The sequence below is a fragment of the Artibeus jamaicensis genome, unplaced genomic scaffold (genome assembly GCF_021234435.1).
Source record: "Artibeus jamaicensis isolate MK-2021 breed Jamaican fruit bat unplaced genomic scaffold, CSHL_Jam_final contig_3163, whole genome shotgun sequence".
NCBI classification, from domain to species: domain Eukaryota; kingdom Metazoa; phylum Chordata; class Mammalia; order Chiroptera; family Phyllostomidae; genus Artibeus; species Artibeus jamaicensis.
Genome location: NW_026521735.1, coordinates 64,070 through 91,678, shown reverse-complemented (window position 1 = coordinate 91,678; position 27,609 = coordinate 64,070). Strand labels below are relative to the sequence as shown.

Genomic DNA, 27,609 nt, shown 5'->3' with positions numbered 1-27,609 from the left:
CAAATTCCCACGTTAAAAACTTAATATACTAGTTTCTCGGTATCACTGGGAGACATGATTCCAGGATCCCACCACTGATAATAAAAACAATAGATGCGCAGTTTCCTTATATAAAATGATATATGACAACATATACCATCAGCCTCCTGCAAGCTGTGGATGCCCAAACTCAGATCCAAAACACTGCTACTGGAATTCAACCAAAGATAGCAAAATAGGTAAATGGTGTGCTCACTTCTTCCCACCACCACATCAAAATTACAGCTAAAGTATAGAACAATCAACCTGAAGAACCATCTGAAGACAAGTTGAACAGAAGTCCTATAGCTACGGACATAAACAAAAAGCCACACTGAGACAGGCAGGAAAAGCAGAGATGCAAAATGGGCTGGCCCCACACCCAAAAGTGGCAGTTGAAAATTGGGAGGTATATCTCAGCTACAGAAGGGGGTCTTGGCTCCACACTGAGCTCTCCCACCCAGAGCACCATGGCCAGGACAGGAGCAAACATAACATCTGGCTGTGAGAATCAGCAGGGATTCCCTCTGTCCAAGTGAGCCAGAAGGCTGCTGGAAACCCACATGTCTTTTTAAGGGCTCCTGCACATACTCATCTACTTACAGGCACACACCCTAGGCCCTGGCAGAGGGTCAGCCATTCAGAAGTCACCAGAGACATATGGGGAGAGTTGTGTGGCTTCAGCTAGAGTTGAAGGGACAGCCACATTGTCTCTGTGTTGAACCTTCCTCCCATACAGCTGGCAAGTAGCACTGTATTTCCTATGTCAACTTCTCACCCCACATGGCCAAATCTGAATCTGTATTAGCCTGGTGAACACCACAAACCCCATCCTGATGACTCCGCTCAGACCCCACCACACCCAACAAACTACCACTGGAGGTTCTTTTGGCACCATTCAGCCAATCATGGCCTATGGTACAGGTTTTCTTTAAAAAACTCTCCATGGTCTGCCGGCCCCAGACAGGCAGTGGGTGGCCTTAGTGTGCCCTGTGCCTTTTTCTGAGTGGCCACAAACACAGCACTGTTCTCAAATCAAAATCTGCATTAACCTGGTAAACACCACTCACCCAACCCTGGAGACTCCCTGAGACCTGCCTCACACAGCTCAGGTACCAGCAGAGGCTCTTTCAGGGGTTGTGCCTCACCAGCAGCCGGCATGTGGCAGCAGGCCTCAGCGAGCCCTGTGTCTTTTGCTAAGCAGCCCAGGCCTGATACTGGTGGCAGCTGGCCTTGGTTTGCATCATGGCCTTTCCCACATACCTCCACAACAGCACACCCTAAGGGTGGTCTTGGCATGCACCAGAACCAGCTGAGATGAACCCTAGTGTACAAGCTCAGCAGCTGTACACTGTGGTCATAGCCAATCCTCACAATTAGCCTGAGGATCAATCCCTCCCATTGGGGTTCCAACAGCAGTCAAGGCTCAACTACAACAGGAGGGCACACAAAACCCATACAAGAAACACCCTTGGAGCACCTGGCTCAGGTGACCAGGGAGACAGTACCCCTGGGCCTCACAGGACACCCACTACATCCTCTCTACCAAGATGGGGAGATGTAGCAGCTCTACCTAATACCTAGAAACAAACACAGGGAGGCAACCAAAGTGAGGAGAACAAAGAAACATGCCCCAAATGAAAGAATAGGAGAAATTAAAAAAAAAAAACAACAAAAACCTAAACTAAATGAGAGACAAGGAACCTACTAGAAACAGAGTTCAAAAGACTGGAACTTACTAAGAACATCAACAAGCAATAGTAAACATAATAAAGAACACAGAAACTATAAAAAAGAACCAGTCAGAAATGAAGACTATAACTGCAATAAAGAATACACTAAAAGGGATCAACAATGGAGTACATAAAGCAGAGGACTAAATCAGCCATTTGGAAGATAAGGTAGCAGGAAACAACCAATGAGAACAGCAAAAAGAAAAAAGAATTTAAAAAAATTAGTATACTTTAAGATATCTCTAGGGCAATATCCAGCACAACAACAACCACATCACAGGGTACCAGAGTTGTAGAGAGAGCAAGGGACTGAGAATGTATCTGAGGAAATAATGCCTTAAAACTTCCCTATGCTGGAAAAAAAAAAAAAAAAGATGTACAAGTCCAGAAGTACAGAGTCCCAAACAGGATAAACCCAATTGCCCACACCAAGGCACATCATAATTAGAATAGCATGTGGGGTGTCCAAGCTGTGGCACATGGGCCACATGCAACCCAATACAAAATCATAAATTTACTTAAAACCTTCTATTTGCTCATAAATTTTCATTAGTGTTTGTGTATTTAATGTGTGGCCCAAGACAACGCTTCTTCTTCCAGTGTGGCCCAGAGATGCCAAAAGGTTGGACACCCCTGGTAGGGTAAAGACAAAGAGAAAATCTAAAAAGCAGGAAGAAAAAGGCAGTTACCTACAAGGGAGCTCCCTCAAAACAGTGAAACTAGACCACGTTGCTACACCATATACAAGAATAAATACAAAATGGATTAAAAAGACCTAAATATACCACTCAAAACCATAAAACTCCTAGAAGAAAATATTTGCAGTAAACCCTCTGACATTGCTCTTAGTAACTTTTTTTTTCTCATATATCTCCTCCGGCAAGGGAAACAAAAGAAGGAATAAACAAATGGGACTACATCAAACTATAGAGTGTTTTCACAGCAAAGGAAACCAGCAACAAAATGAAAAGACAACCTACCAATTGAGAGAAGATATTCACCAATGAGATATCTAATAAGGGGTTTAATATCCCAAGTATATAAGGAACACATACAACTAAACACCAAAAATAAATCTAAATAGACATGAAAAGATGGCCAACAGACATACGAAAAGATGCTCAATGTCACTAATCATCAGAGAAATGCAAATTCAAACCATAATGAGATATCACCTCATACTTGTCAGAATGGCTACCATCAATAAATCCACAAACAACAAGTGCTGGTGAGCATGTGGAGAAAGAGAAACCCTCTTTTGCACTGTTGGTGGGCCTGTAAATTGGTGCATCCATTAAGGAAAACAGTATGGAAGGTTTCTCAAAAAATTAAAAACGGAACTACCTTTTGACCTAGTGATTCCACTTCTGGGTATTTATCCACAAAAATCCAAAATGATAATTTGAAAAGATAATATGCACCCCTTTGTTCATTGTAGCATTATTTATAATAGCCAACATATGAAAGCAACCTAGCACTCATCAGTAGATAATTGGATAAAAACGTTGTGGTTCATATGCACAATGGAATATTAGTCAGCCATAAAAAAAGAACAAAATCCTACTACTCACAACAACATGGATGGACCAAGAAGGTATTATGCTAAATGAAGTAAGTCAGAGAAAGACAGATACCATATGACTTCACTTACATGTGGAATCTAAAGAACAAAATAAACAAACAAAACAGATAAGAGACTCATAGATACAGAGAACAAACTGATGGTTGCCACATGGGAGAGGGCTGTGGGGACGAAAAAGGTGAAGAAATTAAGTACAAACTGATAGTTACAATATTTAGGGGGATATAAAGTACAACATAGGAAATATAGTCAATAACATTATAGTAACTACGTATAGTGCCAGGTGGGTACTAGACTTATCAGGGGGACCACTTCATGAAATATATATGTATGTCTAACCACTATGCTATTTGCCAAAAACTAATATAGTATTGAATGTCAACTTTAATTTAAAATTGTTTAATGTTTTTAATATAAAACAAAAAAAATACTGTTTCAATTCAGTTGTTTGAATCTGCATATGCAAAACCCAGGGATAAGGAGAGCAAACCATATATTTAAAAAAATACAAATATAGCCCTGGCTAGTGTGGCTCAGTGGACTGAGCATAGCCCTGCAGACCAAAAGGTCACTGGTTCAATTCCCAGTAAGGGCACATGCCTGGGTTGCGGGCCAGGGAAACTGATCAATGATTCTCTCCTCTTCCCCCCTGCCTTCCCCCTCTCTCTAAAAATAAAAAAATGAAATTAAATGAAATAAATGATAAAAAAATCTATGCATAAGTGGACCTATACAGTTCAAAACCACATTGTTCAAGGGTCAACTGTATTTTAAAGTCATTCCCAACATCATAACTCTTTAAAATGAATTAATTCTTGAGCAAGTTAGCCCTTAGAGAGTAGGCTCAACTGTAGCTGCCACACTTAATGTGCTCTGCTAGAATTAACTTTAAAGTACAACTTACTAATTGATTTAGAATTTCTTTTATTTTAAATTTGCAATTTTTCTAAATTTTGAAAATGTGAAAGGTACTTTTTTATTAAACCAAATAAAAGGACTAAATAACTGTGTTGTGCTATAATGGTATTAGACCCTCTAAACTTTTAAGACATTCCAGATCTTCCAGATCAGTGCTCTCAACAGAAATGTGAGCCACATATATAACCAAATTTTCTAGTACCCACGTTTTAAAAAGTGAAAAGAGACTTCTGCCAAGATGGAGGTGTAGGTGGAAACACCTTGCATCCTCACACAACCAAATCTAAAAACAACAAAGTTTTAACAACAATAAACTCAACCAAACCACACAGAAAATTGACAATACAGAGTCCGAAAACAACCAAATGCTCAGCTAAACCAGTAAGACGGGCGAAGCCAGCAGCGGAGGAGGTTGGCCAAAAAGATCCCAGAACCGGGGTGGTGCGCAAGCAGCTGAAGGCGCAGATCCCAGGTGCGGGCTAGCTACGGGCGGACACAGGGAAGGGAAGAGGCGCAGCTGTCTGAGGCCAGTGGAGCATTTGCGTGCAGATACACCAGTGAAGAGGCGAGCATTGAGACCGCACGGCACACGGCGGCAGGCTCGCACATTTCTGCTTAGATAAACAGGCGGGGCCAGCAGTGGGACAGACTGGGCGAGCAGAGAGGACCGCCATTGCTCCCTCTGACCCCGCCCCCACATACAGTGTCACAAACCAGCGACCTGGGTGGCCCCGTCCTGGCGAACAACTAAGGCTCCATTCCTCATATGTAACAGGCACAAACAGATAAAAACATGGCTCAAGAACAACTCAGAGCCCCAGAGCTGATAAATCTAAGTGATGAAGAAACAGCCAAACTTTCAGATGCATAGTTCAAAACACTGGTGATCAGGATGCTCACAGAACTGGTTGATTTTAGTCACAAATTAGAGGAACATATGAAGGCTAAACTAATTGAAATGAAGGGAAATATACAGGAAACCAATAGTAATGGAAAGGAGACTGGGACTCAAATCACGGAAGTAAACCAGAAGGAAGGAAAAAAATGACCAAACAGAAAGGAATGAAGAAACAAGAATTCAGAAAAATGAGGAGAGGCTTAGGAACCTCCAAGACATTTTTAAATGTCCCAACATTCGAATTATAGGGGTACCAGAAGGGGAAGAAGAAGAACAACAAGTGGAAACCTTATTTGAACAAATAATAAAAGAGAACTTCCACAATCTGGCAAAGAAAATAGACTTCCAGGAAATCCAGGAAGCTCAGAGAGTCCCAAAGAACTTGGACCCAAGAAGAAACACACCAAGGCACATCATCATTACATTAGCCAAGATTAAAATGAAGGAGAGAATCCTAGAAGCAGCAAGAGAAAAGGGGACAGTCACTTACAAAGGAGTGCTCATCAGACTGTCAGCTGATTTCTCAAAAGAGAACTTACAGGCAAGAAGGGGCTGGAAAGAGGTATTCCAAGTCATGAAAACCAAAGAGCTACAACCAAGATTGCTCTATCCAGCAAAGTTTTCATTTAGAATGGAAGGACAGATAAAGTGCTTCTCAGATAAGATCAAGTTCAAGGAGTTCATCATCACCAAGCCCTTATTATATGAAATGTTAAAGGGACTTACCTAAGAAAAAGAAGATAAAAAAGATGAACAGTGAAAGGACAGCAAACTCATAGTTACCAACCACAATACCTAAAACAAAAGCAAATTAAGAGGACAGCTAGATCGGGAGTGAACCATAGAAATGCAGATCACATGGAGGATTAGTAACAGGGGAGTGGGAGAAGGAGAAGGGGGGAGAAGGTACAGAAAATAAGTAGCATAGACAGTAGATAGAAAATAGATAGGGGGGAGGGTAAGAATAGTAAGGGAAATATAGAATCTAAAGAACTTGAGACACGTTTTCATGAACTAAAGGGGGGGAATGGTGGAGGAGGGTGTGCAGGGTGGAGGGGAAAGGGGGGGAATAGAACAAATGTAATGGCATAATCAATAAAAAAAATCAACAACAAAAGAAATAAAATAAAAAAAGTGAAAAGAAATGGGTGATGTTAATAGTATATATTTAACCTAATATATCTAAAACATTATCAAACTTGTAATATATTTAAAATATTATCATTCAAATTTATAATCACTATAAAGAACTTGGCCCTGGCCAGGCAACTCAGTTAGTTACAGCATCGTTCTAATACATCAAGGTTGCGGGTTTGATCCTGGGTCAGAGCACACACAACAATCAACCAATGAATGCACAAACAAATGGAACAACAGTTGATCTCTCTCTCTGTTTCTCAAAAAAAAACAATAAAAAAATTTAAATATATAAAAAGCTTAATAAAGTATAATCAGTTTTCTTCCTATGAAGTGTTCAAAATCCACTGTGTATTTTACATAACAGCACACCTCAATTCAGGCTAGCCCATGTGGTCAGTCAGTGGCTACCATATTAGACAGTATAGCTATAGACAATTTTTTTAGAATAACATTTATGTGTCTTTTCAAGCATTTTGAAACTACAAGGACTGTGGCAGTCTGTCAGATATGTTAGCCATAGCACCTTTGTAGTATATATTTGTCACAAGCATTTTTGTGGTAAACTAATTGGCTATAAGGTAATTTTGCTGTAAAAAGTGATTAAGTAACTGGATGCCAGTTTGGGTTTTCTGTTGCTGTTACTGTTTGGTTTCATTACTCCACTGATGAAGTTCATACTGTTACTCCCATTTTTCTACTCTATATAAATCTTAGCTAGCCCTCATAATGATCTATAAAGTAACAAGTAGATATAGTGGCATCTAAAATAGCACTTCTTATAAGTAATGATGATGATGCCCAAGCTGGTTTCTTTCTTTGGGAGCATATAGTTGAGCTCACATTTCCCACAGAATGAAGACAAGTGCTTAGTTACAATCCACAAAATAAAATGTTATTGGCCCAATACTACCATGAATCTAAACACATTTTAAAAGCACATAAATATTTTATATTCCACAAGTATTATTTTTTAAAGATTTTATTTTTTTAAATAATTTTAGTTCTTTTTCAAGTACAGTTTTTTGTCTATTTCTCCCATCCCAGCCTCCCCCGCCCCTTGCTCCCCACCTCCCTCCCATTCCCACCCCCCTTAGTTCTCGTCCCTATGTATTTGTTCCTCCAAATCCCTCCCCTTTTTCCCCCTTAAATTCCCTTCCCTCTCCCCTCTGGTCACTGTCCCCTTGTTCTCTATTTCAGTGTCTTTGTTTTTATTCTGCTTGCTTGTTTGTTTTGTTGTTTAGCTTCCTGTTAAAGGTGAGATCATATGGTATTTGTCTTTCAACACCTGGCCTATTTCACTCAGCATAATGCTTTCCAGTTCCATCCATGTTGTTGCAAAGGGTCCTTCTTTCTCTCTGCTGCATAGAATTCCATTGTGTATATGTACCACAATTTTTTGATCCATTCATTTATTGACAGGCACTTAGGTTGCTTCCAACTCTGGCTATTGTAAAGATTTTATTTATTTTTTAAGAGAGAGGAAGGGAGAGAGAAAGAGAGGGAGAGAAATACCCCCTACTGGGGTCCTGGTCTGCAACCAAGGCATGTGCCCTGACTGGGAATTGAACTGGTGACCCTTGGTTCACAGGTCAGTGTTCAATCCACTGAGCCACACCAGCCAGAGCTTCACAACTGTTTTTAATTTTGTTATTCATTTTTCATGTTTTATTACATCCTTTTTAAGGTCCCTTTTATTATTTTATCTTTTTCATGGCAAAATTGCCTAATGCCAGTTATTTGGTAAAAACATTTGTGGCAAAAATGCTTGCAGCACAGTTGTCTGCAGCAAAGATGATTATGGTGGAAGTACCTAGAACTGGAACAAACAGGGTCAAGGGAGAGGTTAAAGAACTTGATCAAAATAATGTAGCAATTAAGTAATGTAAACTGTGGACCTGTTGCAAACCAGCTGGCCTGTCTGACTCCAATGTTCAAGTAAGCTCTTCACTCTTCTGTCTCCTATTCTAGAAGTATTGCTCTGGAATATCAAATACAGAGTTCAACATCATGGACACAGCTGCTGCCAAAGTGAACTTAAATCTGTCACACCACTACTAGCGCCTATATGAGTGAATAAAAATTTTGTTAATGAAGGAGACTCATATTCTAATGAAGACTCTGAACTGATGAGGTGTCCCTCATTCTGCCCTCTGCAGGAAGTGTTTTGACTTACACCCCAAGAATGTCCAGGACTCAAGATTGAGGCTGAGAGGAAGGGGAAGCAAGGAGTTTGCTAGCCTCAACTCCTTTCCACCAGTAGTGAGTAACAGTTCCTGTTTCACTGCTTTCTACTAGTAAATTAAGTTTTGAAAAACATGTTTTTACAAAATTGACTTATTTATTAAAAAAGATTCTGCGTTAGGAAAAATACAAACGCACATGAAGTAAACAACCAAATTCAGGGTGATAGTTATCACTAAAGGGGAAGGCAGGAATGGGACTATAGAAAGACTTACAGAGAACTTCAACCGTATATATAATTTCTCATCTTTACTGGGGAGTGGGTAATATCAGTGTTCTTTATGTAATTCTCTCAATGGCTTTTGAATTAACACCAATATTTTATGATTTAAAGATTTTTTTAAGATCTCAGTTTTTAAAAATCCTCATCCAAAAATATGTTCATTGATTTTAGAGAAAGAGGAAGAGAGAGAGAAAGAGAGAGGGAGAAACATCGATCATCTGCTTCTTGTACATGCCGATGGGGGGATCGAATCCACAACCTAGGTTTGTGTCTTGATCCAGAATCGAACATGCAAACTTTTGGTGTACAGGAGGATGCTTCAACTAACTGTGCCACGCAGCCTGGGCTAAGTCTCACTTTTAATTGCACTCCCTGATTACTCAGTGAAACTGGGTATTTTTACTATGTTGTTTCTCTTTTGAAAACTGTCCGTACTTTTTTGTGTCTGTATCTGTTGATGTCTTAATGTTTTTATCATCAATTACCATGATCTATTTACAGGTTGAGTTTGAACCTTCTACTATGTTTCTGCATATTTCCCTTGCATCTTTAAGGGATACAAGTAGAGGCTTATTTCATTTAACATCATTAAAAAATACTTTTGAGAGACACAATTTGACCTGAATGCTTATTCTGTATTCTACATGTACACATTTTGGAGTCAGAATTTCAAGAGTTATCTAATACTAAAATCTTATCTCTGTGCCAGGAAATAATTTCAGTATTATCTTTAATCCCTTATAACATTTTTTATTTTATATAAAACATTCACATTAATCAACACATTCTTGTACACACTCTTCCATTACAATTTTCCTTTTATTTTGAAAGAAATGAAAAGGGCTAAAAGTTCACTGATGGCAACCCAGGACAGTCCTCTGAAGAACAAAAATCTATTTGATTTTTTTTTCTCTCTTGGGAAGAGGAGTCACCTCTCAAACACTGTCAAAGAGAGACACACACAAAGTACTTACACACAAGTATAGTTTGAGAACAAAATCACAACAAACTAAAATTAGTCAGCAAAGTGAACATAATTAAACAAGTACACAAATATTTACTGAATGTTTCTATATAAGAGTTATAAAGTGCAAAAATCAGAGTTGTTTATGTCAGAATTAAACAGATTATAGTACTATCTTTATTAAATACTGACACACAAAAATATTACCTTGCAAATAATCTGCCAGGTCTCCACCATTGCAATACTGATATATATATATAAAAAAAAAAGTAATTAAAATAAGGACACCAGTTTAAGATTAATTCAATCCATTATCAGTTAATTTTCATTAAAAATTCATTCGTATATAATGTAAATCTAGTCTGAAAAACATAATTATAGAATCAAAATTTTTAATACTTTTTTCCTTATTAAATAGAATCTCAATCACTGAATCAATTTATTAATTCAAATTTTCAAATCTGAAAATTTTCTATTCTTAAAGGGCATATTAATCAAAAGGAACTTGAAGTAAATTAAACAGGAGCTTGTATACCACCTACCTCCATCACCAGGAAGACAGAGTTGGGTAATTCCTAAAAATATACAATATTAAACATCATTTAGATTAGAAAAAAAATTAAGCACAAATTTAATAAATAACTTTAAGAAAAATACTATTTTTCCCATTACTAAACAAGTAAAAAGAAATTACAAAATCCATTAGCGAGTGAATTTTAAATGACTTAAGCATCTCAGCTTCCAAGCCAAATCAGGTTTTGATGACACTGACATAGTCATCAAGAAGTTCTGTTCTGTTCGTAGAAAGAACTCAAGAAAGCCTCATCTTTTGGTTATAGTCATGGTCAACCTATCAATGGTGAAAAACAGGGAGGACCCTCTCATCTTCAGAGAGCACTCCTGCTTTGGAAATTCATGATCGGGGCAATGGCTTGATATCCTCCCCAGCAACCCAACAGGCACACACTGATTTCTGGAACACATGATCCAGAACCCTTTTTTATTTTTCTAGTTTTTATGTTTATTTGGAAGCAATCACATTATCTGGGAATTTTTGGCAATTTTCTTGAAAGTATTCTATCACATCTTGGTAACAGACTGATTTTAAGGAACTGATTTGAGGAATTTTACCCAGCCTCTCAAATTCGCATAGCTCCAGTTCTGTTGCCTGGTCAAGCAATTCAACGACACATTAGCTGATTCAACAATTTTTATAATGCTAATTAAATTTTAAATTGGACTTCCCTACAGCTAAACTGGAGCCATTGTTCAAATGTGATTCAACAAATAGCTCTTTCAAGTTCCACTTGGCTTCACCAAGATCCTAAATTCAAGAGTAGGGAGTTGTACAGGAAACCAGAGGAGGACCAGGGCAGAAAGAGGGCAGGTCTAGGGCAGCATTCTTCAGAGTGAGGTTCACAGCCAGTGCCAGTCAGTGAATTATCTGGTACTGGCTCACAATGAAATAACTACAGAAATTAGGAGTAAGAATTTTTTTTTTTAAGATTTTATTTATTTATCTTTAGAGGGGAAAGGAAGGGAGGGTTGGGTGAGTAGGGGAGTTTTAAAGGTTTAAAGTAAATTAAACAAAATAATTTAGAGTCTGCTAACCCTAATAATAAAAACATTAAACATCTGTTTGTAGCACCTTCATTTCACTTTCATATTAATTCATTTTTATTGGATTTTATACAAGTATCAGTTCACACAGATTAAAAATAAAAACAGGTGTCTCACAGTAGCTGGGTTAGAGCACTTCTGTGGTACAGGGAGCAAACAAGGACTCCTACTGAGTGGTGTCCCATGTCCACCAAGGGATGGAGCCATGAGTCAGGACCTGGATAAAATCATGTCCTTCAAGACACTCAGTGACATAAGATGGCTTATTTCACTCATTTATGAAGAGGACTGGGTAAAAATTGAAATGTATCATGCCCAATTCTTTGCCCCCCACCCCTCTAATGGCACAAGCAGGTTCAGAAGATAGGCAACGCCTCCAGCTCTGTGCTGGGGACATGGAGGCAGGCCACAAGCCTAGCACAGTCCTGGCTTCAGAGCAGCAGCCCTCGACAAGTCAGAAAGGAGGCAGAAAATAGTCTGAGTTCAGCAGGCCAGGAGAAATACTTATTTTCTTTTCTCATAAATAAAAACTAAAGTATATTTTTATTTCTGTTAAGTCATTTCCATTGCAAACTAGTCTTAATCACAAAACCTGATCAAATCCAGACCATACTATCCTATCATCCCTAAAAATACCAAGAAATCATTAAACATAACTTTCAACAGAATTTTCATCTTCTCAAGTATAAAGAACAAAATATTATCTAAAATCAGTATTATTTAATCAGATAATAATGGGCCATGAGTCAGGACCTGGATAAAATCATATGTTATCCTAACTACTGAAGAGATAAGAAAGCTAGGAATTCCTAAGGGGAGCCTAAACAGCTATGAAGAACGTCTGTTCACTCAGCATGAAGAAATCAAATTTCTATAATAGTATTCACAATTTGGGGGTTATATATAATCACTTAGTTTCCCCCACTTTATACAATAATAAATAAATAAATAATATTTATTTATTATTGTATAAATAATAAATAAGATGGAAAAAAGTATTCTTTTTTATTTTATTTTATTTTTTTAAGATTTTATTTATTTATCTTTAGAGGGGAAGGAGAGAGGGAGAGAAACATCAATGTATGGTTGCTTCTAGTGCATCCCCTGCAGGGAACTGTCCTGCAGGGAACCTGCCTGCAACCCAGGCATGTGCCCTGACTGGGAGTTGAACCGCGATCCTCTGGTTCACAGGCCCTCATTTTTTTTTAAATGAAACACTCGTGTCATCTATAAACAGAATGAAGCTCAAATGGTACTGGGCACCAGAGAAGAGACCTTCTGTCCCACTCCCTGACCTTGGAGAACAGAAAGGGCTGGAGGGTGAGTCCTATCACCAATGGCCAGTAAATTAATCAGTTGTGCCTATATAATAAAGCCTCCATAATTACCCCGAAGGACAGGCTTCTGAGAGCTTCCAGGTTAGTGAACACATGGAGGTTCTATGAGAATCCCACACCCAGAGAATAGAACTTGTTTTATGCATGTCTTCCATCTGGCAGCTCAAGTTATATCCTTTTGTATAAACTGATAATCTGGTAAATAACATGTTTCTTTGAGTTCCGTAAGCTGCTCTATCAAATTTATTGAACCCAAGGAGAGGCTGGTCAAAAGTGTGGTAGACAGACCTGAGCAGAGCAGGACAATGGGCCAGGAACAAAAGGTCACCAGGGTGGAAAGCACCCCCAGTGCCTACCAACGGGCAAAAGTGGGAAATCAAGGACCTCGGCACCTGGGTGACCCTTCCTCCCCCAGCATACCACTGGTCATGCAGTTCAGACCTTCTAACCCTTCATATCACTGGTTAAGCAGTCTAAACCTTCCACTGACCTTTCCTTGCCTGGCATGTTGTGAGTCACAAGGGTTAGACCCTCTTAGAGAAGGAATAAACAAGGGGGCTGAAGAACAGCCCTTAAGCATTAAGCCCCCAGAATAATGAGGTTCTGACCCACATCAAATACATCTAGGCCTCAGCTCCAGGCAGAAAACAATACCTCTCTGACCTCAGGACCAGCTACACTAACTGATGACCTACCCTGGCAAAAACCTATCAGTGGAGATCATGAGCTAGAAAGGACACACCTGAAAAGCTGATGAATATTCTGCTGAGATCCTCCCCTGGGTCCTCCCCTAAAAATCTCTGTCCTTAAAAGTGCTCAGGACAGAGGACCCAGTACACTCTCCCTCCCTGGCCTTTCCCTCCCCCTTTACCCACCTCCGCCCCACTCCTGCCCCAAGCATGTTACCCTCACCTTTCTCTCTCCTAAGCTCTAAATGCCCTTCTTTTGCCTCTGTAACTTGTTTCCTGAGCCCATTTCTTCTACTACTCACTTCTACCTGTGATATTCTAAACAAACTTTTGCTTACACAGGGTCCAGCACAAATAAAACCCTCTTTTTATTACAAAATCATAAGCATGTAATTCTTAACATAACAATATCACTCTCAGGCATACCATATGACATTTTAGGTGAAGTGTTCAAATTAAAACTATAAATTATTATGCCCATATTATTACCCTACCGACCACGCTCAAGCAGGTGTTACTTCTGCCAGACCCTGTACTTTGAGACTTGGCTCTGAATTCTTTCCTAGCCAGAACTCAAGTGCCAAGTTGCTGAACCAAGGTCCAGTCTGACCCCAATGGCCTAACACCTGGTACTGTTCTAGGTGCCAAGCTCGCTGCCAACAGAAGCACTAGCAATGACCTAAACTTGGTGATTAGTGTCCAAAGTGGGTAGAGGGATAGTCTTGTGGTACTGAGCCCTTAACTTGTGTGATCTGATGCTATTTCCATGTTAATAGTGTCAGAATTGGGTTAATTGCTTGGTGGTGTTGGAAAAAACAAGCTTTCAACCATAAAACTGACCTCAAATGAATTTGTAAATTGATAACAAAGTACCCACCTAATCTGACCCTGATATGCCCATAATCCTTCAAATTGCTTAAGTCCTACCTCTTTTTAACAATCATACAGAAGATACCATCCTCCTCCACAGTGAATCACCCTATCACTCTTCTACATACATATAAATAAAGTCCAGAAATCAAAGATGTAAATATGAAAAAAAAGAATCCATAAGTACTAAAAGAAAACATCAGGGATCATTTTTAAAATCTCAAGGTGGAGAAATCCTAAACATAATATAAAACCTGGAGATCATTAAAGAACAGATAGATAAATTAACTATATAAGAACTTCCATATATCAAAAAGAGGCCAGAATAAGACCAAAAAGAGAAACATTTTAATACATACAACAAAGAGCTACCAACTCTGATTCCCTCTTCCTAACTTCCCACAGGCCAAGTACCAAGGCCCCAACACCCCAACTTCTAAACATCTTGCCAATCTCTCCAGGCCTCTAAATTTCCACTGGGGCCATCAATACCCCAAAACCTACTACAAGGTGGACCCAAATCCACTCTTGCCCATTCTCCACAGAGCAGCCAGCATTTGATGTACTTCAATAAACTCTTATGCCAGTTAATCTGTAACTGAAAATACTCCTTTCTCTAACCACAATGGTTAAGTCTAACACTCAGATATATACTCAGATATAGTCTGTTACTGACATAAAAGTACCTGGAATTCATAATAAAAAAATCACCCAATGATTATAGAAAGCAAGCAAGCAAAGTGGGTACTACCTACACTCCCCAAAAAGAAAAATTGATTTTTTTCTTAATTATTAAAAAATTGTTTATTGCAAAGATTCAGGATATGTAAACTTTCAAGGAAGAAAATTTTACAAGTCACTTTTATTTCACCATCTGAAAGAGGCCACATTAATACACCAGTGAGCATGCTTTCATGAATCTGTCTATACACACACACCCAAAGGAAGTGTGTGCTTAATGGTTTTTTTTAATATAATCCATTTTCACCTGTTTATCTTCACCTCTAAGCAGCCAATTTATAGCTCCAGTGTATCCTTCCATACCTTTTCTCTGCTCATACAATCGTAAGTTAAACACACACACACTTTATTTTGAAATGAGATATCATAAATAAATGTCTGAATCTTGCTTTCCTCAATAATATACTATAGAAATCCCTCCAAATCAGTTATATATATGACTCTCTTTTAGTAACTATATAATATTTCATAGTGTGACTACTTCACTGTTTGTTGAGCCATTGTAAGCCTACAGAATGCTACACTGATTCTTAAACATATATCCTAAATCTCAACTCTTAGAGATATGAGATAGATGCCAGGAATCCAGGTTGCTTAGTATGAGGGTATTTCTAATAGTAACAGGTATATATCTTCATTGAAATATTTTTTAACTATCTACTATATATAAGTGTTGTGGACCACTCTGCCTGGTTCTAGGAATTATAACTCTATCCCCTGTGGCTAAGGGCTAGCGATGACCTTTGGAATGCGAGCCACAGGAGGCAAAGCTTGTCTCTGGTAGCAAATGCTGCCTCAGTTTCCTCCCTGCCCCCAAAGCATGGTCAGAAGTCCTTGATGAGTAAGACCTCTCAGAGGAGGGGCAACCTAGGCCAGACACGATCATTTGAGAGGCCGTCATGAAAGGACTCGGGGGGCTGCGACAAAGAGAGAGCAATGGACTCTGCCCTCCCACCCCCCACCCCCCCCCGCTTTGAGATAGCCCGAGTCCCCATGTCCCCTCGGAGAAGTGCTTCCTGGCTCTGATCCCCTTAAGCCTGAATACCTGATGAGGAGGGGTGCAGCTCCTTGCCTTGCTAGAGTGCTAAAAATCTGGCATCACAAAGACTTCCTGATAAACCTGGGAAATCTGCTCTGCTAAGAGTGCTTTCATTTATATGTTAAGGATTCCAGCAGGAAACCCTAAAACTCTGTTCCTGACAGACTCTGACTCAGACTAAGCCCTCAGATTTCTTTGAAATGTTATCTACTGTTTGATCCTTGCCACCCTATATTCCTATGTATTACAACCCAATAAAAGCCCTTGGAGGAAGGGGCTCAAGGCCTTTTTCCCCTGAGAAACTGGCCACTGCTCAAGGCCTTTTTCTTCTGAGAAACTGGCCACCTCTCCTCCCCAAGCAGATCATGTCTCAGTCATGTTTACACTCATCCGTGGCATACGGGGGGACTTGTGAGGAAAGTCACCCCCACGCATAAGAAACTATTTTCAGGGACTTCTGCCAAGATGGAAGCATAGGTGGAAACACTCTGCCTTCTTTCACAACCAAGTTTAAAAACAACAAAGTTTTAGCAACAAAAACGCAGCCAAACCACAGAAAATTGAACTACACGGAAGTCTGACAACAACAAAGCCTTCAGCCAAACCGGTAAGAGGGGCAGAGCCAGCAGCAGATGGGGGTCGGGCAGGAAAGATCCACCGGACCAACCCAGGCGTGCGACCCAGGTGCGCCAGCAGCCACGGGCGGATCCCAGGTGTGGAGAAGCGCGCGGACCCACTGAGGGAGGACTGTGGTCACACATTAGCACGCAGATAAACTGGTGAAGGAGCTAGCGGTGGTGAGACGGACCACGCAGGCCCCAGCGGCGGAAAGTGGCAGAGAGAACCGCCATTATCCCTCTCTGACCCCGCCCCCACATACAGTGTCACAAACCAACGACCTGGGTGGCCCCGCCCTGGCGAACAACTAAGGCTCCACTCCTCATATGTAACAGGCACAAACAGATAAAAACATAGCTCAAGAACAACTCTGAGCCTCAGAGCCAATAAATCTAAGTGACCAAGAAATATCCAAACTTTCAGATGCACAGTTCAAAACACTGGTGATCAGGATGCTCACAGAACTGGTTGATTTTAGTCACAAATTAGAGGAACATATGGAAGCTAAACTAATTGAAATGAAGGGAAATATACAGGAAACCAATAGTAATGGAAAGGAAACTGGGACTCAAATCAAGGGAGCAGACCAGAAGAAAGAAAAAAAGGACCAAACAGAAAAGAATGAAGAAACAAGAATTCAGAAAAATGAGGAGAGGCTTAGGAACCTCCAGGACATCTTTAAATGCTCCAACATCCAAATTATAGGGGTACCAGAAGGGGAAGAGGAACAGCAACAAGTGGAAAACTTATTTGAACAAATAATAAAGAAGAACTTCCACAATCTGGCAAAGGAAATAGACTTCCAGGAAATCCAGGAAGCTCAGAGAGTCCCAAAGAAGTTGGACCCAAGAAGAAACATACCAAGGCACATCATCATTACATTAGCCAAGATTAAAATGAAGGAGAGAATCCTAGAAGCAGCAAGAGATAAGGGGACAGTCACCTACAAAGGAGTTCCTATCAGACTGTCAGCTGATTTCTCAAAAGAGACCTTACAGGCAAAAAAGGGCTGTAAAGAAGTATTCCAAGTCATGAAAGCCAAAGACCTACATCCAAGATTGCTCTATCCAGCAAAGCTTTCATTTAGAATGGAAGGGCAGATAAAGTGCTTCTCAGATAAGATCAAATTCAAGGAGTTCATCATCACCAAGCCCTTATTATATGAAATGTTAAAGAGACTTACCTAAGAGAAAGAAGATAAAAAAGATGAACAGTGAAAGGACAACAAACTCACACTTATTAAGAACCACACCTAAAACAAAAAACAAAGAGGACAGCTAGATCAGGAGCAGAACCATAGAAATGAAGATCACATGGAGGGTTAGCAACAGGAGAGTGGGAGAAGGAGAAGGGGGCAGAAGGTACAGAAAATAAGTAGCATAGATGGTAGGTAGAAAATAGATAGGGGGAGGGCAAGAATAGTATGGGATATACAGAATCTAAAGAACTTGAGACACGTCATCATAAACTAAAGGGGGGGAATGGTGGGGGAGGGGGGTGTGCAGGGTGGGGGGGAATAGAACTGTAATGGCATAATTAATAAAATATATTTAAAAAAAGAATAAAGAATAGTCGTACTTTCAAAAAAAAAGAAACTATTTTCAGCATTGAGGATATAGCAGCAAGTCAACAGAATTAAATGCCCTCTCCTCTTTAAGCTTACATTCTAAGAAGGTAGGTTTAGAAGACAGGCAACGATCAAAACAAATAAGTATACAGAGTATGATAGAGGGTGGTAAGATGCTTCCAAGGAAAAAAGTATGGAAGGAGGATAAATAGTGTGGGCAACGGGGCTACAATTGTATTTAGGGTAGCTAAAGAAAGCTTATTGAAAACAGGTTTGAGTAAAAATCTAAAAAAGCTTGGGAATATAGCTGTGTACACTATACAGATTGAAACACATCTGCATAGTGTCTACCTGCAGGAGGAAGAGCATAGGTAAAAAGAAAAAAAGAGCAACAGACCACAGTGTGGAGCACCTCAGGAAGGACAGGAGACCCATGTGATAAAGCAGAAGCAGTAAGGTGCAGAGGAGGTGGAGATGGAGACAATAGGGTTTGGCTTCCATTTACAGAAGTGGGGAGCCACTGCAGAGGTCTGGCCAGCAGATACTGACCTGCATTACCCTAGGGATACTTTACTTGCCACATGGGGGAATATTCTTCAAGGTATGGAAACAAAATATCACCAAACTGCATTCCAAAAATATTCTAATAATTTTAATTTTTGCAAATGATACATGAAAATAGTTTACACCTGCTTCCCAATATCACTGTGAAGAACGACTACACTTTTTAATTTTGCCAGTTTGGAGGGTAAGAAGTGGCATCTCACTGTTACTTTAATTTATACTTCTCTGTCTACCTGTTCATGAAGAGTATCTCATTTTAGCCATTTTTATGCCTATGATAACCAACAATTTATATCCTTTGCTTACTTTCTCTTTGGGTTACCTTTTCCTTATCAACTTGTGAGAGGATTTATATGCTTTAGATATTAGCCTGTTGTGTTTGCAACACACAATATTTTCTCATACTATTATTTGTCAACTGCATTTTTATTATATATACCTATTACATATGCAATGTAATAGGTATAATTTACATATGCTAAAACAGACCAATTAAAGTGTACGAGTTGTAACAAATACATACAATCACGTAACTACCCATTCAATCAAAATATATATGACATTTCCATCACCCAAGAAAGTTCCCTCTGCCCCTTTGCCCTTAATCTCACCTTCTGAGAGGCAGCCTGTCTTCTGTCCTGGTTCCTGTCACCCTGGCTGAGTTGCCCCTTACTAAAGCTCACCAAAGTAGAATCAAACAGTAGCTATATGTAGCTGACTTCTTTTTCCCAACATAATGTTTTGGATTCCTATATCATGGCATGTACTGAGTCTGCTTCTTTTTATGGCTATCAATTTGTTCATGATATTATTTGCCATAAAATGTTTTTTAAATTTTTTACATGTCTCTACCTTTATAGCTTCTGAATTTCTTCTCTTGATTTAAAATATCTATCTCTTGGACTATACATAGTAGTATAAATATTATTATAAAGTTCTTATTATGTATTTTATACACTTAAGCCTTTAATTCATTTGGAAATTATTTTAGAAAATATTGAGAATGGGAATCCAACTTTATTTTTTTCTCAGATGTCTCAGTGTTGCAGCATCACCTATTATTTGAAGTCATCTTTTCCCCACTATGCTAAAACTACAAAGACGTTTATCCAGATCACTGATAGTCCTGTAGGTAAGTATTCCTAACTGACAATACTTATCTCATGCCCATATTCTCAAAGATATGTAAGAGAGATAAAATTACTCTTCTGCTTTTAAAATTTACCCATGGCCTCGATTAAAGATCACACATGCCCCCTGTGAACCTCTCTGGCACTGTCTAAGCCTACTCACTCCCTCACTCCTGCATGGCCCTCTCACTGGCCTTCTTCCAGTTACTCATACTCCAATCTTTCCTGTCTGCTTTTCGCAGAAGGCTTCAATTGCTTGGGAAGCTTAGCTTACTTGCTCTTCTCCCACCTACCCGAGCCTAACCTCCCATCTTCCGTCAAGCTGTTTAAACATCCTTTCTTCAGGGAAATTTCCCTAGTGGTACAGAGTAGGCTGCCTGACTCCCTGAACCCCCATATGTTCCTCCGAATCTCTCCTATAGTTCTCCCTTGCAGCGCTGAGCACATTCAGAATGAGTAACTACTTGCTTCATGTTATCTTCCCCAATCTACTACTGCAAGTTCCACCAGGGAAGGAATCATCTCTGTGTTCAGCACCATACCCCGCTACACCTCATTAACTGACCCAAGAAGTACTAATCATGAAGAAATCAGAAAGAAAAACAAAAAAACAAGGACAGCAGAAGCATCACAGAATAGCAACAGGGAAGTTACAGAAGAAACATGAGAAGTCACAAAGAATAAAGATAGTGTGTGTACTACTGAGTTGTGAAATAAAAAATAAAACCTAAGGCATTTTTCTCCTAAGATATTATCAAAAAAAGAAAAAGAAAAACACAGGTGATTATTGGTCAGAATAAACTGGTACAACCTTTTGGAAGGCAACATGGTAATATCTTTGACTAAGTAATCCCATATCCAGGAATTTATTCTATAGGAACATCCGAACAAACAAGCAAAGATGTATGTACCCAGCTTCCCTGCAGCACTATTTCTAATAGAAAAATAAAAGAAATAATGCAAATAGCCACAATCTGGTTTCAAGTAAATAAATGATCATTTAGCCCCATAGTATCATACTGATATAAGAAGATATCCTGTAAGGAGAAGATAATCCAAGATACATTAAGTTTAATAAAACAAGTTGCAGTTCTCGCCCTGACTGGTATGGCTCAGTGGATTGAGTGCCTGCCTATGATCCAAAAGGTCACTGATTCAATTCCCATTCAGGGCACATGCCTGGGTTGCAGGCCAGGTCCCCCATTTGGGGGCATGCAAGAAGCAACCACATGTTGATGTTTCTCTCCCTCTCTTTCTCTCTCCCTTCCATTCTCCAAAAATAAATAAATAAAATCTTGGGGGGAAAAAACAAGTTGCAGCTCTGTAAAAATACTTAATAATTTTCTCACAAGGAAAAGCTTAAAACCTAAATTACTATAGATTCATATCTGTATTTAGAAAACTCTAAAAGAAATATAACCAAGTGGTTATCTCTGGGAATTGACATTTCTAATTTACTCATTTTGACAATGTTTAATTAATTATGGCAATATATTACTATTGTAACTAGGGAAAATGTGTTTCAAGTGTCATAAAGAATGTCAAACATTCTCAGTTTCTAAAAGTATGTGTATAAACTTCAGAAGGATCTTCAAAGCTGATGGCCAGTAAAAATGCTGTTCAAGTTGATAAAATTACTGTGCTACTCTCTAAAACATACTGTACCCCTTGATAAATAGAAGCAAGGAAACAAACTTGAAATATTAGATCAAGACTGTTTACTCCATAGCCAAATGCTTAAGACTGTACTCCTTTGACAGATATTTCTTAAGTCACTTTTTATAAATTACAATAGTTCTAATACTATACAACACACAAAATAGTGAACATGTTAATGCAGTCAACTTGAAATTCCTGACTGTGGTATAATTCAGGTTTCTGAGTACATATCTCATTCTACAGGCAAGGAGGATAAACTTACAAATACTTTTCATTCTGATGGTCGAAATCTAAGTTCTCAGAAAGCAAAACTTACTCAAGTAAATTTTCTGTGCAAATTTTCTGTGCATCTCAAAAGATGGGAAATTAAGTTAATATTTTTACCAATTTTTATAGTAGGCACTGACATGTACCACTTGGTGCCTTCTAACAACAGAAACTACAACAAGCCACACAAAGAGCTCTGAGGAGAACTGACATTTCAACTAGGGATCAGGAGATCAATTTAGTTTTGACTTTAAACTTTTTCCCACTTTGTTTCTATGCTACTTTGAATTTCTGAAATGAAGGAACAAGTTATACCAATTTAAACAGGTAATAAAATACACCCCACAGCACTCACACAGTCTGTGTATGGAGTGTAAATTGCAATTTTTTTTTAGAACAATCACACTCTACAATCAAAGAACTTTAACACTGTGCATGCTATTTTCTGTGGTAATTCCAATTATAGAAATTCAAAGAAAAAATCAGATATGTTCAGAAGGTATACCCAGTATGGGTTCACAGTTGAGTTTATTCTCATTATTAATTAATTATTGTATTATCTTCCATACAAACCATTGTAAACCTACTTTTGCCCCACCCTGTATTATCCTCATTGCACTTTTCTATTATGGGAAAAACTTAAACATCTTACACACATGGGTTTAGTTAAATATTGTATGAAGTGATATGACTACATGTACAATGACTATCTAAAGAAAAAAGTTAACTTTTTCTTACCCTACTAAAAGTAAGCACCCCACAAGTAGCAAGGACTGTTTTACTCACTGCTTTATTCCTATCAGTTAAGGACAATGCCTGGCACATAGTAGACACTCAAAACCTTACAAAATGAATGACTTTTGAGTAACTGAAGTATATACAGAAAAGACTTTAGCTAGAAATATAGTATAGTAGCAGAATCACGTAACACGTCCAGTTATTTTAGTGGAATTCAACTATCCAGACTGAGCAAACAAAAAAATGAAATAACGTAAATCATGCAGCCTAGCCGGCTTTGCAGTGAGAGTGAAGGGAAAAGCTTTACCAGCTGTTCCCTCAGGTCTCATATCCCTGTGGCTTTCACAGGTGAACACAACACTAGCCAAGTGTGATTCGAGTATTTAAAGAAGGATTTTTAAAACACAATAAGCCCTCTAACTATAAACTGACTACTTGCTCTGGTGCTCCATCTCAGAAACAGTAAGTTACTCTAAAGATGGGCTTTTTAAAAGGATTTCCAAGAGTAACTCTGACATACAGAAATGTTGCCTTAAAAGATAACTTCAGAAACCAACTTTTCTACCTCCAAATTAAATGTGAATCTACATTATGCCATATGGAAAGTCACAGATACATCTTGGATATGAATATGCAGTTTTCTTTTTCTCTTAAATCCTCATCCCCAGGATGTTTTTAATTGAATTTAAGGGGGGAGAAAAGGGGGAGAGACATCAATCAGTTCCCTCCCATAGGCCCCTGAAAACTAGATATGTGCCCTGAGTGGGTATCAAACCTGCAGCCTTCTGGTGGACAGGGCAACGCTCCAATTAACTGAGCCACCTGGCAGGGGCTTTATATTTATTTTATTTCCCAGTATCTCTACAATTAGCAAATGTTGCTTTTGCAATAAGAAGAAAGCTCTAATTTTTTATTAGTCCACAGTAGTCTTTTTACATCTATCACAGAAGTGCTAGATCTGGTATCAGTATTCCTCCAGTTGACCTTTAAAGCAATACCACTCCTCTAGTATATTATCCCTTATTAAAAAGTTTTTAAAAAGCAGCCCTGGCTAGTGTAGCTCAGTGGATTGAGCGCAGCCCTGTGAACCAGAGGATTACGGTTCAATTCCCAGTCAGGGTACATGCCTGGGTTGCAGGCCAGTTCCCAGCAGGGGACACAGGAGAGGCAACCACACATTGATATTTCTCTTCCTCTCTCCTTCCCTTCCCCTCTAAAGATAAATAAATTTTAAAATCTTTTAAAAAAAGAAAAAAAGTTTTAAAAAAGCAGCAATTGTTTATTTTATCCTATTGTCCTATTTATACTATTTTAAACAATTTCTCAATAAATATATAATTCAAGCTATATATTTTCAACAGTAAAACAATTTTCTATTTCTATTAAGATTCACTTAAATTTCTATGAAATAGGAAAAAAAGTTCTTTATTAACAGACATGAGAGTAGTTTTTAAAAATCCAAAATAAGGTACCTGAACATCATAGAGAGCTACGATATTTTCATGTTGAAGTTCCTGTTAAGAAAATGAAGAATTCAAAATATTTTTATTTATTTTAATAATACAAATATATGCAAATAAAACTAATTTAAGTACATCCACACATATATTATACAGTTCTGTTACTAGAATAGAAAATTCAATATACTAAATAAGAAATGTGCATGATCAAGTAAATATGAATTTACTTAGGGACTAAATATTTTTTCAAGACTATCCTTTTTTAAACTGTTAACAAGGTACTTACCAAAACACTCTCATCTACAAAATAAATGTTAAAGTATGACTACAGACTTTCTGCTAGTCTTTTAAGTTTAATATACAATTTCTAACAGCAATAGAGGCATAAAATTCCGAAGTCCTCCTTAAAACACATTGTTTGCCTGAAAGAAAATGAAGTATAATTCTTTGCTCAAAGTGCCATCCACAGAATAGAAGGGTTGATGAACACTGGTGTTAGATTACACCACGTTCCATTAGTTTAGGATACACTGGGTTAATACACTTAAACCTGGTTCTTCATTGTATAATTTTCAGACTTTCTTTAATGAGCCAAGTGCTTTGAGACTCTCCAAGAAGTATTTAGTAAACATAATTTATTTGACCAGAGGACTCTTTTTTTCCTCAAAGTATCTCACTTGGATAACAATGCTTGTGAGTAATCTAAAAAACCACTTCCAAGGAAAATAACTGTCTTCAATCTACATGGAAAATAAGATCCCAAGTGCACCCAGTTCTCCATAAACTTAACTGTGTGTGAAAGGGATCAAGAGAAGAGGTAAATAATGTATAAGGGGGGGCCTGCCTCCTCCCAAACAATAACACAGTACATAGGGGAAAGAGGAAAAGAACTTATGAAAAACTAAAATGAGTTTTCACAGAATCTTTCTAAGCATTTGATACGAGCCCCAAATGCTTATTTTTAAAAATAGCTTCTCAGTCAATACTCAAATTCTTTTAGAAAACTGAGTGTGCAAAAATAAGAGCAAGAGGGGAACACTCTCAAACTTGGTTCCAACTACCAAAATTACAAAATATGTCATCATGTGTTCATTTAGTTTAAAATAAATTTTAATCCAGTATGAAACACCACATACCTTTAAGATTTTAATTTCCTTCCCAAGCAGTATTTGTGATTTTGACAAGTTCTTTTTATTAATACTTTTAATAGCTACCTCCCAATCAGTTTTCTGAAAAGGAAAAATAATGTTACCCCTGGAAATTACTTCACAGAAATAATTCAACAGGAAAAGAAATCTATAAACTAAAGATGTTTTAACAAAGTCATGTACAGCACTGGGGGGCGGGAGTGAAAAACCCTTAATTTCCAACCACTAGAAAATGACTTCATTCATTATTAGAGTTGTAACAGCTAATGTCCAACAAGACAGTCACTAAAAAAAACGAAGACCATACACTAACTAGCATTACATGAAAAATGAACAGATTACAACTACTGAAGTTATGGAGAAACTCAGGTAACAAACTGGAAAGTAGTATAGTTAACTTGAAAACAGTATTTGATAGCTTGGCAGGATTAAGCCGCGTTTTAACCATCTTTTCTTGAGTTTTAAGTTATTTTCATAACAAATGAAAAGCAGTATTTATTACTTTATCAGATAAGCAATAAAGCCAGCCCCTTGGCAACAATCAGAACTATCCAACCCTGTATGATTATCTTCACTCCCGAGGTGACTTTCCAAATTCTTTAGATTCTAAAACCTATGACCCTATTGTTGAAATATCAAAAACTTTAAAAAAAAAAAAAAAGCTGCTTTCATGTTGATTTGGGTTGGAAAATGGAGCGTCCAACCATCTTTTCCACTCGGGCCCAGCCTCTGTAGCCCCAGGAAGTGAAGACAGCCCGGGACCAGCAGGGGTGCAGGGGAATCAATGCCGGAAAACCGGAGTTTGAGAAAGCCTCGGGCTAACGGAAAAGCAGCCGGTTTCCCGCTGGGTCTGCAATAACCGGCCTCAAACCTGCTGAGTCCTGGCCGCCCAAGGAGGGGGTTCAAATCCAAGGTCCGCCCACCACGGAGCCCAAAGCTATGCGGGGAACCTTTCGGTCCTCTAGGATTCGGGTACTTTTAGGTGAAAGCTTCCCCTGGCAGCCTAAGGGGTGCGTCCCTCCGAGCGCTCGTGTCCAGGATCCCCGACAAGGAATGGAAATCAGAGCTCCGGCAGCCCGTCGGTAGGTGGAGTGCTGTCTTGCGGCTTCGGCCCCGAAACAACCTCGCCGGACCAAAACAAACCACAGGACACTGACAGCGCGCACAATGGCAGCACTGTCACTGGCAGGCCTCCGGCGGCGAGCCAAATCAGGGGCCTCGACGCCCGCGACTTCGCCAAATTTCAGGACCACCCAGTCCAGCTGCGGCAGCGCGGGTGGGAAAAAGGACCGGCCGAGGAGGCCTCGGGCGGCCGCGGACCCAGACCTCGCCCTGGCCCGCGGGGCTCACCTGGCGGTGCCGCCCCCGGAAGACCACGGCGAAGGCCCCATGTCCCACGAGGTCCCTCTTGCTGTACTCGAAGTCGCCCACCACTTCCATAGCGACACCCCCAGGGCTCACAGAGGGTCAAGCCGGCAGTGCAGCGCGGTGGCTGGGATTAGCACCACGGGCCCGTTGACCGGGAGCGCGCCCTAGGGCCGCCGGACACTGGCAGACGCTCATGCCGAGGGGCGGGGGCGAAAACGGGGAGAGGATGCCACACGGGGCCCGGGTGAGCAAGGCCTGGCCCGGCCCCGGCCGCTCCTCATGGCCGGCCCGCCGCGGGCCGCGGGCTCCCGGGCGAACGGCCGCGGCGCTACTCGGCCGGGGGCGCCGCTGCCTTCACTGTGCACCACCAGAGCCCCACGCGCGACCGTAAGAGGTACGGGATCCGGTCCTCCCCATCCCCAGCTCGCGGCCGCTCGACCCTCTAGGCCCAGGGAGCGGTTCCTTCAGCGGCCGCCGCCCTAGGACCGACACAGCCGTGCTCTCCTAGCGCTTCCTGGCCTCACGGCGGCGCCCAACGCACGCGCGCGCCGGTCGCTCCCGCACCGACTGCGAGCCGGCCGTTCGCGACGTCAGCAAGGGCTGTAGAACGGCACAGCCGGAGAGGCACGCTCCCTCCGCCAGGAAAAGGAGTGCGCGCACCCTTTAGGCCGCGGTGCCGGTCGCTCTGGTGGTCCCCAGGCGGTCGCTGAGTCAGAGAATGGGGGTACTCGACGTTTGGCCACTCTGTTTACCCGGTGCAGCCTCTGCGAGGGCGTGGGAAGAGATTCGAGCCTGCCAGGCCTGGCCTGGACCGGCTGGGAAGCAGGTTGTAGAAGCGGGTCTTGAACTCTGGGTGTCAGAGGGACCAGAGAAGAGCTTGTGCAGTGTAGATGCCAGAGATCCGGTGAGAGCAAAGGAGCATCTCCTGGATGCGGTTGGTTACTGCGCCCTCCAGAACTGTTAAGGACAAGAGGCTCAAGGTCTGGGTCATTGTTAATATTTTTTCGACTTTATTTATTTTTAGAGAGAGGGCAAGGGAAGGAAATGGAGGGAGAGAAACATCAGTTGGTTGCCTCT

The 27,609-nt window shown here is 40.0% G+C and overlaps 1 protein-coding gene across 2 annotated transcripts in view; it reads right to left on the bottom strand.

The window, feature by feature from the left end:
* Window positions 1–27,104, bottom strand: part of ULK2 (unc-51 like autophagy activating kinase 2) — a 141,280-nt gene extending 114,176 nt beyond the window's left edge. The window contains exons 1-5 of one of the 2 annotated variants that reach the window (XM_037166292.2): window positions 26,515–27,104; window positions 25,153–25,245; window positions 24,029–24,070; window positions 10,260–10,292; window positions 9,925–9,961 (exon numbers count right to left, since the gene is read on the bottom strand). In XM_037166292.2, the coding sequence (XP_037022187.2) occupies window positions 9,925–9,961; window positions 10,260–10,292; window positions 24,029–24,070; window positions 25,153–25,245; window positions 26,515–26,604 (295 nt within the window). In that variant the 5' untranslated portion in view covers window positions 26,605–27,104. Of the gene's footprint in view, window positions 1–9,924; window positions 9,962–10,259; window positions 10,293–24,028; window positions 24,073–25,152; window positions 25,246–26,514 lie in introns of those variants that run through there. The other variant, XM_053663297.1, reaches the window with a different exon arrangement.
* Window positions 27,105–27,609: the final 505 nt, after the last annotated feature.